Below are 13,305 nucleotides of genomic sequence, written 5' to 3' on the forward strand. Positions count from 1 at the left end.
GCCTCTTTCACTGGACCTTGCCAGCACCGATTTCTCTACCTGAGGGCCCTCTGCCTCCTTCTGAGACCACATCTCCCTAGTTAGGTCTGTGATGGCCCAGGTTCCCAGCAGCTGCTACTCAGACCTGCCCGCCTTTATTTTAGGCACATGTTAGATTTTCTTAAGCTGTTCACTTGCTCTTTGGAGGGAAAATACCTTTTATTTTTCACACTGGGGCTTGAACCTAGGGTCTTCTCCCTAAGCTACATCCCTACCCCCACACCCCCATTGTAAATTTTGAAATTGAATTGCTAAATTTTCCAGGGTGGACTCGAACTTGTGATCCTCCTGCCTAAGCCTCCCAGAGTGGTGGGATTACAGGTGTGCACCACCACACCCAGCTTCAAACCTCTTTATATCTTTCCCACTTCTCCCTTCCCGTTAGTTTCACATCATGAAATGAGAATTTCCTTCCCTCTTTGCAGGTCAGAGGACAAGTGGAGAAATCCCACAAAACAGAACCACTGTCCACTCACGGGAAATGATGGCACACTTGGAGATAGTCTTTTTCCAGTGAGCAACAAGTATTCAGCTTTCATAGAAGTATTTCTCAACTGAGATCTCAGTGACTCTCAAATCACCACGTCAATGAGTAGACCTTATCTCCCTGAACTCCTATAAAGTTATTTTATTTTATATGTTAACATTCAACAGAACTGCTGTTTTGAGGCAATTCTGTTTATTTTAACACGGTGCGAATTTGTGTAACTATGTCCACCCAGCATGTGGAACGTTTCCAGTACCGCCAGTGTTCCTTCTTGGGGTTCCTCCTCAGCCCTCGGCAACCTCAGACCTAGTTTTCGCTGTAGCAGCTTTGTCCTTGGGGGAAGGTTGGGTAAATGGAGTCCACCTTTTAAACCTGGCTTCCTTCACTCAACACAACACCTTGGAGACCCATCCACGTCGTTTGTTCGTTTTTATAGTGATTGCTATGTAGTATTCAGCTGTATGGCAGAGCACCATTTATCCGTTCACCAGTTGAACCATGCGGGGTTATTTCCAGTAATTACCAAGCCCAAATAGAGGCACCATAAGCATTTTTGTTTGAATGTACGTTCACCTAGGAATGGCAAGGTGGTATGTGCATGGCTAACTTTATAAGAAAACGCTGAATGCTAACGGCCTCAGTGTTTTGTGTGCCTAGCAGCAAGGTAGGCGAGTTTCATTTTGTCTGTCTTCTCGCTATGTTTGCTGTTGTCAGTATGCTTTATCTTAACCATGCTAATGCATGTAGAGTGACGTCTCATTATGAGTGCGCGTGCACGTGCGTGTTCTTCTCTCCTTAGGGAGCTATCATGCTGTGTTGTCCAGGCTGGTCTCTGTCTCTCCTGGGCTCCTGCGATTCTCACCTCTCGGCCTCCTGAGTGCTGGACTGCAGCCCTGTCTCCCCACGCCCGGCTGTCATTCCAGATTAATTTGCGTTTCCCTAATGACTAAGGATGTTGAACCTATTTTCATAATGCCTGTTTGGTATCTGCATAACATTTTTGGCAAAGTGTTTATTCAAGTCTTTTGGTTATATTTTTCTCTCATGTACTTTTTAATTGGGATGTTTTCTTGCTGTTGAGTTTTAAACATTCTTTGTGTGCCTTGCTCAACAAGGAGAGACAAAAAAAGATACACAGATGCCCAGCAGTACTCCCAACGCACAATAGGACTGACTCCGTGTCCAGAGCAAAAAGAATGATATATTTAGTTCTAGGGGAGGAGGAATGTGAGAAAAGGACAGTTTCAAGTTGTTCTTGCTTCATAGTTTGATTTCTTTAAAGAGATGTGCCTTGGATATAATTTTAGAAGACTTACACAGCATTTTCATTTTAAGAGCATAGCAGTTTTAAACCAAGTGCATGGGTACTTAATAAGTTCTCTCTGTTAACAGGTATTTAATATCTATTATTTTCTCTCAGATGAACCACAGACAAACCTGACATATATTTCTACATGTCAAAGACTTAGATGTTAGAGAATCAATACAGCCCAACTGTAGGGGTAGTGCAGGATTATATTCAGAAAGCAGAAGTTACATGACAGCAGATTTCAATTTCCAAGGCCACTTAATATTATCTGAATATTTTTTATATTTTCCCATTTCTGTTTAAATCATTTCCTTTGCCTGGAATGCTTGCTTTTCCACCTGGTAATGTTTTTACCCTTCATGGCCACCCTCTACTTGATGCTATTTTTTGAAATGCAATTAATATCCCCTTTGTGGTGTTCACTTATCACATTGAATATTTCTCAATTACACAGTCTGTCAAATTCTTTTAAAAACTTGTAGACATGTATCTTGTCCTTTAAACAGAGAGCTTGTTTTTTTTTTTTTTTTGACAGCTTCTTAAGGCAGGGCCAGTGACCCAGTCATCTTCATATCCTCAGCAGCAATTTCATGCATGTTTAAAGCTATGAATTTCCCTTGAAGCCTGGCTTTAGCTGCCTCTCATATACTTCGATAGGTTGGGTTTTTGTTATCAGTCGATTAAAAATATTTCCTCATTTCTCCTGTGATATCTTCTTTGACCCACAAAGCATTTGAGTTCCAAACATATGTGGCTTCCCAGTTTGTCTTACTAATTTTGACTCCTAGTGTGCAGCACTGTGGTCAGGGAATATGCTCTTTTGGTCTCTGACTTCATCCACACCTGCTTCAAGGCCCAGAATGGAATGTGTGCTGGTGAACGTTTGGGTGTGGTTTTTCTATAGTAATAAGTTTGTTTGTTTGGGACTGGGGATCGAACTCATAACCTTGTGCTTGTGAGGCAGGCACGGTGCCACTGAGCTAAATCCCCAGCTCTATAAGTAATAAGGTACTGTAGCTGATACAGATCCTTTGCTGCTGTTCAGATCATTTACTGATTTTCTTATTAGTTCCATCTGTCACTGGGAGCTGGGGTGTTACATTCTTTAGGAAAAATCAGAGTTGCCTGTTTTCACATTAATTCTGTAAGTTTTGGTTTCATGTGTGTTAAAGCTTTATATTGGACTCATACATTTTTATGACTGTTACAGCTTCCTGATTGTTGACCCTTTTTCCATTGTGAAATGACCCTCTATGTCTCTAATAATACATTTTGACACCTGCTTTATCTGATATGAATATTACCCCTCCAGCCCTCTTTTGCTGGCTACATGGCATTTTTCTATCCATTTACTTTCTTTTTTTTTGTACCGGGGATCGAACTCATCCTTGCGCTTGCGCAACAAGCGGCGAAACCACTGAGCTAAGTCCCTGGCCCTCTGTCCGCTTACTTTCACTCTCTGTGTCACATTTCAAATGTGTCTCTTGTGGGAGCATACATTTGGGCATTGCTTTTTCAACTTAATTACTTACTTATTGAGACAGGCTCTCCCTGTGTAGCCCAGGCTGGCTCCGAACTTGTGGAGATCTCCTGCCTCAGCCTACTGAGTGCTGAGATTGCAGACCTGCGCCACCACACTGGGCTCAAAGGATTTTTTGATTCTGCCATTCTCTGTCTTTTATATGATGTGTTTGATACAGTTACTGTTTTCATGACACTTAGTGTAATCATCGCTATTAGGTTTATTTCTGGCTTTTGGTCTCTCTCTCTCTCTCTCTTTTTTTTAACCCCCTTCCTCTTTTCTTCCCTTTTGAATTTTAATTTTAATTAATTAATTAATTAATTTTTGGTACCAGGGATCAAACTCAGGACCTTGCGCTTGCAAGGCAGGTGCGGCGCCACTGAGCTAAATCCTGGCCCTTGAATTTTATTTTTTCCATTGGCTTTTTAGCCTCAGTTATTTACCTTATTCTTTAAGTAGTTTACCAGGGATGGCAATGTACCTCTGTAACTTTTCTATTTACAGTTAATGCTAGGTATTTATGCTTAATAACAGCAGCTTCCATGAGCTCCACGGCACAACATGGTGACTGCAGTGAAGAACAGTGTCCTGTACTCTTGAGAATCACAAAAAGTAGATTTTACGTGTTCTTACTTCAACAAAAAAATGGTACATGGGTAAGTATGGGAGGTGACGCAAATGTTAATTGGCCCAACTTAGTCATTTCACAGGGTGCACTTATTTCAAAGCAGCATATTGTCCAGAATAAATTTAAGCAGTTTTGTCCATAAAAATAAATAATAGCTGGGCCGGGGATTTAGCTCAGTGGTTCCGGCGCCTGCCTCGCAAGCGCAAGGTCCCGAGTTCGATCCCTGGTACCAAAAAAATTAAATAAATAAATAAATAAATAAATAATAGCTATTTGCGTTAGTCATATATACTTCACTTATGCTAATTGTATGTATTACATCTGCAAATGTTAAAAATACCAAATGACAATGCTGTCATTTTTGTTGTTATAAATTTAAAGGCTTATAAGAACATTGCAGGGGAGGGAAAAAGAAAAAGGTTAGTCTTTGAGCTAATTCAGATACTCATCATTTGCAACATTCTCCATTCTTGGAAGGGCTGAGGCACGTCTTTTATAATTTCTATGTAGCCTGAAGGAGTTCCTTTTGCATTTCTTGTATTACAGACCTTCTGGGATGAATTCTTTCCGATTTTCTTCATTTGAGGACGACTTTGTTTTGCCTTCTTTCTTAGAAGATATTTTGCTGGACATAGAGTTCTGGGTTGAATTTTTCTCATCCAGTTTTCTAGCAGAACTGTTCCCCTCTCTTCCGGCCTCTGTGGTTCACGATGTGGAGTCAGGTGTTGGTGAGACTTGGTCCCATGTAGTATTGATATGGCGTTTTCTCTTGCTGCTTTCAGTATTTGGCCTTTACCTTTGGTTTTCAACAGTTTAACTCTGATGACCTTGAGGTCGGCCTTGGAGCATTTTGTTTTCTTGGTCTTTGATGAGTGTTTTATAATTGCACATTTCTGCCCATCAGATTTGGGATGTATGGACTTTCTTCTCCCTTGTTGTTTCTCTTTTTCTGTCTTCTTCTTGTGTTCCTATTAACCTGTGAGTCGGATTATTTGATGTCATGCAGCAAATCCACTCTGGAAGATCCCGTGCAGCCTGGTAGAGTTCAGGAGAATTGAGACTTGTGAGAATCACAAGGGAATGGGCAGCAGTGTGCACTAAGGGCTCGCCTGCCCGTTCAGTGCTGTACCGCCCAAAGTCTGGACCGAGGGCAAGTGCGGTCTTAGACTGTGTGACCTACTGTCAGCTAGTGCTGTTGGAGTAAGAGCAGAAGACCAGGAGAGATGGTTTTCTGCATGTTGGGAAGTTGCAGTAGGTAGATTTTAATCTCCCTTCCACTTCTGAGGTTCTCAGATGTCATGGAAAAGAAAATGAACCGGCCCAGATGTAGAAAAATATAATGACAGTGAAAACCACAGTGTAAACACAAAAAGCACAGATGTGGGGAGTGAAGAGACTGTGACAGAGTGAGGAGCTGGGCTTCTCTGTACAAATGACTTTTCATGGTTTCAGCATCAGAGCAGCCATCTCCGCTCTGCCAATGGTGTTGGGGTAGCGCCAGGGCCTGTTTGTGGATCTGGTCGCTCTGGGGAGCCTCTGAGACTCACGCCATGCTTCCCTTTGGTTTAGATGACAGCGCGTCTGCCTCGAGCAGCATGGAGGTGTCGGACCGCATCGCCTCTCTGGAGCAGCGCGTGCAGATGCAGGAGGATGACATCCAGCTGCTCAAGTCTGCACTGGCCGACGTGGTTCGGCGGCTGAACATCACAGAGGAGCAGCAGGCTGTGCTCAACAGGAAAGGACCTACCAAAGGTGGGCTTGGAGCAGGAGCAGGGCAGCACGGTCCCCTGAGGATGCTTGCTCCACTCTGGTGTTGACCAGAGAAGCAAAACTCAGAACCAGGGGACCCAGCCCTAGCACTGTTGCAGTGATCGCACCAAGCGTGGAAGTCTTTCTGGTATGGTGCTGCTAAATCACCTCCCCGGGGCTGTGCGTTGGCAGTGATCACTGAATGCCTGTTGAGACGAGGAAGGGGCTGTCCTGGTGGACAGCGGGGAGCAGGGTTCACCCAGACGCCGGGAGGTGCAGGAAGAACTGCTCTCCTCCGGCCCCATCTCCAGGCTGTACCCCTGGGAGAATCTGGTGGTGACTCCCATCCCTTTCTGTGTTCCAGGCTTACCTTGTTGTCCATTCAGCACAGCAGGAGCTAATCAGCCAGGTGCCACATGGAGGGCCTGAGTCAGGGGGCAGCGGCCCTGTGCTCCCTTCCTCCTCAGAGCTCAGCATCCTGCAGCACCCTAGATTCGCACCCTAGATCCACCCCTCTTTCCTGCTGGCAACCCAGCTGTGTCTGTTCCCTGGGGCTCCTCCGCCAGACACGAGACCTCTACGCATGGGGTTTTCTAGCAAAGTTCAGTCATCCTTTCATGGCCCTGTGCTTCTGGAAATGAGGCATAAAAGATAATGTTTGGGTAAAATAACTTGGTAGAGATCTGCTTCTTAAAATTTTGGAAGCGCCTGGTAAGTTTCCCTCTCTAGCAGCACCCTGTGTCCGCATCGAACAGGAGCTGCTCACCTTTGACTGTGGCAACATCGCCTGTCTCATGGTGGCTGTGAAATTCCTTTCGGTCACAACGTTTTGAGATGGCAGCATGTAAATGTCCCTTTAAAAATGCTTTTCTTAAAAAAAATGCCTTTCTTTTTTGTTTGGATTTAGCACATTATTTCACAGTTAATATATTTTCTGTGGCATCAAGAGACAGTTGTCTGTCGTTGCATCTTTTAGTTTTTTCTCACGTACGCGGTACATTTTCGCACATGTGTAGTGAGAGACCTCTTTCTTTGTCCTTCAGGGTAGCTATGCCCAACTCCATGTGAGACGCACATGCTTGGCTGATGTCTCTATTTTGAATAATCTTTTAAAGTAATCTTTTCGTCCTCCTAAGTTACAGAATGATTAGGATATTTTAAATAGAAACCAGGTTATTTTAGGGTGTTCTTGACCTACTCAGCCTTCCAAAAATAAATCTGATGACTGCTGTATCCCAAAGGGTATATTTGAAGTGGTTACCTTATAAGAAGCTCCAGACTTCTAAAACTTCTTTATTTTTAGAAAAAGGGGAGGGGGTAATATAATGGCCACACCCAGGGGTTTTATTTTTTTCTTGATTATGAGTGAAGTTTGATTTTTACAAAACTTCTAAAAGAAATGATTTATTTCAGAGTTACGTGATATTTCTTAATAAGATTCCTTTCATAAGGGAAAATGAATCCAAAATGAGAGCCGGAAGGCCACAGTGAGGAGAAGGAAGACCAAAGGAAAGCAGGTGTGTGTGTGTGTGTGTGTGTGTGTGTGTGTGTGTGTGTGTGTGTGTGTGCAGGTGACCAGGGCTGGGGCTCCAGATCAGGGATCTGAGGGCTGCGTCTCTGAGGCCCGCAGGCGGCCGAGTAGGCCCTGCCTCCCGCACCTCGCTCTGGCCCCAATACTCTTAGTCATGGTCCAGTGAGGGACTCTCCTCAGCAATGTCACTTTTAGGCAAACCTTTGTTTTGTAAGAGATCCCATTTGAGAGGCTTTGAAGCCTGTGTAGAGGAGCCTGAGCCTTTAGTTGACCAACTTGAGTTACAACTGGACCTGGAGAGCGAATTGAGTTTGTAAGTCAAGGATCCACTGTACCTATAATGGGACATCTCGGGGATGCGACCAAGTCTAAAGACGGTGGTTGAGTCTCTCCGCGGTGATTGTGGTGAGCGCATTTCCACCAATTGCCTTCGGCCTCAGTGTCTTTCTGTCCACTACAGAGGCTGGTCAGGAACCAAGGATAGCAAACTGTGCTGCTTCAGAAAGTCGCTAGCTAGTAGGCTTGAAGCCTTGACCATAATAGGCTGCAGCATATCTTCAAATAAATATCTGATCTGTGGGAGAGATGAAATCAAAATTTTCTCAAAAATAAAACTCACTAAAACAGTAAAGTTTGAATTATACTCACAAGGGTTGTAACAGTTGGTTAGTTTGACCTACAAGAGACAAAATTGTTCAGTTCATCCAGTAATCCCTTTCCAAGATAACACTTCACTGATTTGAAGAAATTTATGCTCACATCTAGGCTTGGATCTGCTTTATCATTCTGTGTGAGTTGTCTAATATAAGTGATCCCAGCAGTCTCGCGAAAGTAACTCACTAACAGACTGAGCTCCAGGCTTCCTGAGACAGTGAGAAACTGGCCAGCCCCTATAACAGGCAGTGCCCTGGATGTGCAGTCTGCTTAGCAGGCTGAGCTCCCCACAGCATGTGCCCGGCCCCAAGATGGCCACTTATACTAATTACTGTCATACCCTTCGCTGTAGAGAAAGAACCTTGCAAAGTGGGCTTTGTGCACCTTGGGTTGACATTCAGACAGAATGGTTGGGAACATTTCAGTTTTGCAAAGCTTGGATTACTGTGTAATGGGGGAAAGAGAGTCACATAGTGGATAGAGGTTGTCTTAGTTACTTTTCTCATTGCTGAGACAAAATACCCAACACTTAGAGTTAAACAAAGAAAGATTTATTTGGCTCACAGTTTGTAGAGGTTTCAGTCCATAGTTAGCTGGCTCCAGGGCAGGGTAGCGTGGCAGTGGGGCATCCCAGAGGAGAAACAGTGCATGGCAGGCAGAAGACAGCAAAACAACAGCAGCAGCAGCCTGTTCTCTCTTATTCCTTCCAAACTACCCACCTTTTGGGCAGTGCCACCCACACCCAGGGTGGGCCTTCCCATGGTCCACACCCAGAACTATGCCAAACCAATCAGTGGACTAATTTAATAATCACACACCCTTAATCCCAGCATCACACCCTAGATCCAGCCAGCTCCAAAAAGCCCCACCTACGACCACACAAAGCTTTGAGGGGATGTCTAGATCCAAGCTATAACAGAGGTCTCTGTGCCTTAAAGTCCTGCTAATATTAAAGTTTTTCAGAGTTGTGATTGGAGTGGGGCCAGACTAACTGCTAGCAGAGTGTAGTGCAGACCCTCTTACTGTTGCTGCCATGAGTGTAAACACAGAAAAAGACTTGGTGACTTGCCTTGTTATGCACAGTGGAGACAAATTGGGTAGGAAACAATAGGGGAACAGCAGGCAATTAGGGCCTGGCTGGAAAATTATGGTGTTTCCATATGATTAAGTCCTGTGTCTTTACAGTGTTTGTGTTATTGGTAACAAGAAGGCAAATGTTTGTGTATGACGTAGACTCAAAGCAGGACATAAAGCTGTATACACCAGATCATTTCAACTAAAGAGATGACCTATATGCAAAGAAGGCTGGGTGAGGCATAACAAACGTTATCAGTAGAATTTTTCTGAGTAGTAGAATTACGAATTTCTTTCTTTGAATGATACTTTTAGTTTGTTTCTAAATATTCTGTGATGTGTATTTCTTAATAACCAGAAAAATATGCTTTAAAAATCACTTATTTTGCCATTTTCCATTTCCCTTTGAATCGGAGGTCACCAGCAGGGTGGGGGACAAATATCAGAAGGCTGGGGTTTGTTCCTCTGTGTCCTCCAGAGGAGAAATCATGGTTTGGGGTTCCCTTAATAATAGACCCATTGTGTGTGTGCATGGCTGATTTGCATTTCAGGGTGTAATTTTAAATGTAAAATATAGATTAAAATTAGTCATTCTACATGTATCTGGGATTATCTTTTTATGCAGTAACCAGTAAATAGTTCATATTTTTTATTTTAAATTTAACTTATTTGCTCAGACTGTAGTTCGGCAGCTTATTTTTTAAAAAAGAACACTTTGATATGTCTTTTGCAAATATTTTTATTGGTTAGACCAACTAGTGGATTCATTAATTATTCATTAATTAATAGATCAGAGAATTGTGCTAACTGGTAGCTCCATTAATGACAGGCCAGAAAATGATAACTAGAACCCCAAGGCTTCTGTTGGAGACATCCTGTCCGTAAGCAGATCAGCCACAGAAGATGCCATACCCCACTCAGATCATAGCCTCCACACCATTGTCAAGAGCGGACAGATCAGCTGAGGCGCTGTCCCCACTCAGCGCCCTCTGCTCACTGGTTGACTCAGTCGTGGATACTTAGGGTGTGCGGGCCCCCTCTCCGCTCCTCAGTGCCATGCAGCAGGTGTCCCTGTGCCCTCTCAGGGAGGCTGGATCCTTTGCCCTGGGCTACACCGCTAGCCCGGGACATGCCTAGGACAGGGTGCCAGGGCCCTGGATGCGCATCCTTCCTGCCATCCGTGCATGCTGCCTCTTGCAATATGGTTTAAATTAGCACTATTCAAATCAACCAAATACTTAAGAGGTGGTAGCTCTGTGTCTGGAATGAGTGCTTTTCATCAAGCTTAACTCAATTTGCAAAATACTCTAAATACAACAGACTGCACTCAGGGTAGCTGTACATAGAATATTACGCTATAGTCTCCTCACAGACTGTTAGATAGGTGCAGCTAACTAATTAAAGATGTCAAACTCTTTGCCATCGAAGAATTAACTTAGTTCTCTATCCTGATTAACCAAAATTAGGGCATAAATGGCTCTTTAGTCTTTCTCTTGTCTCCTGTGCTTCCCCCATCCTCCTCCTTACAAACTGATGAAGTATAGGAAAAAAACCCTTCCTTTTTGCTTGTTTAGGCAGAACACACTAGTTTCTTCCAGCTTTCTCATTCCTTGCCCTCCCCAGTTTTGATAGGAGTTCTATAGTGACTTATAGGAAAGGGTTAGAAGATGATTTTAGCTTTTTGAAGATTTTTTTTTAAAAGAAAGATTGTTGTAAAATTTTGTAATATTTAAGTGTTCAAATGTATACAAAAAACAGAAAGAAAAGTCCCTTTTATCTGTCTTCATCTTTTAGCATCATGTGAGTACTTTTATTTATTTCTCCCTTACCCCTGCTCACCCCATATTGGACTATTTTAAAGCAAACCCGCAGCACTATATCATCATATCCATAAATATGTCAGTATGTATTTCTAAGATATAAAAGCTGTACCATTATTTAGTACCATTATTACACTTAAAGTTGATAACAATTCCTTCCCATCCTCTAATATCAACTCAGCGCTCAAATTTCCTTAGTTGTGTAATAACTTACATTTCAGTAGCAGTTTCATTGAGATGTAACTCACATATCATAAAAATCACCCTTTAAAAGTGTGCCATTTGTTGTTTTTTAATGTAGTCACAGAGTTGTTAAATCATCACCCCTATCTAATTTTAGAAAATGTTCATTGTCCATAAAGAAACCCCACACTCATTAGCAGTTCCTGGTTCCTCTCTGCTCTTGGCCCCAGAACCCACAAATCCACTTCCTGTCTCCTTTTTGCCGGCCTCGGGTGTTTGTTTTCTGTAACTGACTCCTACAGTATAGTGGGTGGTTTTTGCCACTGTCTTCTCCCACACTGTGGTTGTTTTCAAGGTAGATCCATGTTATATCATGCATTGTTCCTTATTTTTATTGAATAATATTTTCCTAAATTCGACATTTTCTTTATCCATTTGTCAGTTGATGGACATTTAAATTGTTAGTAAGTAACTTTGGAGATGAAGTCAGTTCATTAATATCTTTTCACCCACATATATTCTTATTATATTGATTGATTTTTTTGTGTTTGTTTTGTTTTGTTTGAGACAAAATCTCACCATATAGTTCAGGGCGGCCTCAAACTTTCAGTGATCCTCCTGCCTCAGCCTTCTAGGTGCTGGGATTATGGGTGTGCACTGTCACACCAGGGTGTGTATTGAAATTTTTTTTTTTTGGTACCGGAGATTGAACTCGGGTCCTTGCACTTGTGCAGCAGTTGGCAAAACCACTGAGCTAAATCCCCGGCCCATTGAATTTTTAATGTTACAAGATTCTTTTTTTTTTTTCCCCATTAAGTTTATTGGTACATTTTAGGTATAAAATACAGTTACATTCATCATTGGGATCTTGTACCATTACATGAGTCTCTTGGTTGTTACAAGATTCTTACACTGCTAGTCCCATGCCTCAGAATTAAAATTAAAAACATGGTAAAATGGACAGCCTCATCTTCCTGTGGTACAGTATATTAAAATTTGATTTGTGCATTTTGATACTTTTTAAATCTTTTAAAAATGAGGTAGTAAGAGTGTGTTACGTCTGCCGTGGGTCTTCAGATCCTGGCATGCCAGGTCCATCCCCTGCTGTCTGGCCTCTCCCTCTGCCCTCAGTGTGTCCTAGAAACACTCGTGGCCCGACGGGATTTGCTAGGTATCGGTGAGGGTGGTGGTAGGAATCCTCCCTGACACTTACTGCCTTCCTCAGACCCGAATACAGACGTCCTTTAGATTCTGAAATACATAATTGAGAATTCTTGCTATGTAATGGTCAGGGGTGCTATAATTAAACTTTAGATTTCTACATTAATCACATACATGATCAACAACACTTTGCATAGTTAAATTTATTCCTAAACCTAATGAAACATTTTAATGATCAGATAGTACATATTGAATATTAATATACATTAAAGAGCTTGAACTTTCGACTGTGGTTTAATATCATAACGTGCATTAGTACATTTGACTAGCTGTACTTGAATTTCCGTATTTACAAGAATTGTGGTTTTCAAAGTACTGTTTGAAATCTGAGTGTTCTTGACCACTGTTAAAACAAGGGTGGGGACACAGCCCACTGGTGGAACACTTCCCAGGGGTCACTTCCAGAAAGGAAGGAGATCAGGAAGGGGAAGGAAGCAAGGAGTCAAGGTAGGAAGAAAGGAAGGATGTTGGTTGGAGAGAGAAAAAGAAAGGAAACATTTTGTTTGCACCTTCATTGTGAATGTGAGGTACCCAGTGTGCCTCAGCAGGAGGCTGGGCATTGTCCATTGCCAGCCGAAGTCCCATCGCAGGGAATTCAACTCGTGCCGGTGTCTGGAAGCTTCACACTGAATGGTACGGGTGGATCAGGAAACTGGGGGCCACAAATGCTGCGCACAGAACCACATGGAGGCTTCAGCCTGGCCCTCTTCTCCTTTCATCTGGAGCAGGAATTCATGCCTGTGGCTGACCCCGGGCCTGGCTTCACATTCAGTTCCCCTCTTCTGGCTACAGGAGCGCAGGCTCAGAGCAGGCAGGTATCTGAGTGGGTTTTAGCCGGAACCTTTCCCTGACGGCTAAGGAAACTGGGCCGCAGGGCCTCACTGCTGATCTGGGCCACAGAGACTCCTGACCCAGCCCCGAGCTGCCACCCTGCACCCTGCTGCCCGCCCCTCCTCTGGGCATCAGTGTGGGGGACATGTCCAGATCTCCTGCTTGTCCCTCTGTGTTATAACTCAGATGCTACACTTCATTCTCTTTCCTCCGAACTCAGGATGCTAAATTACACCCTGGGTCCAAAACAGCACCTC

General features: G+C 43.2%; 1 protein-coding gene across 7 annotated transcripts in view; it reads left to right on the plus strand.

Annotated features, from left to right (window-relative positions):
* The window catches only part of Eml1 (EMAP like 1), a 146,428-nt gene that overhangs the window by 80,233 nt on the left and 52,890 nt on the right, over positions 1-13,305 (plus strand). For all 7 annotated transcript variants that reach the window (XM_087195563.1, XM_087195567.1, XM_087195566.1 and 4 more), the window contains exon 2: positions 5,555-5,737. In XM_087195563.1, coding sequence (XP_087051689.1) covers positions 5,555-5,737 — 183 coding nt within the window. The remainder of the gene's footprint in view (positions 1-5,554; positions 5,738-13,305) is intronic.

This window comes from Heterocephalus glaber, unplaced genomic scaffold (assembly GCF_053883595.1).
Source record: "Heterocephalus glaber isolate CG9 unplaced genomic scaffold, H.glaber_assembly_v1.0 deba00001608, whole genome shotgun sequence".
Taxonomy (NCBI): domain Eukaryota; kingdom Metazoa; phylum Chordata; class Mammalia; order Rodentia; family Bathyergidae; genus Heterocephalus; species Heterocephalus glaber.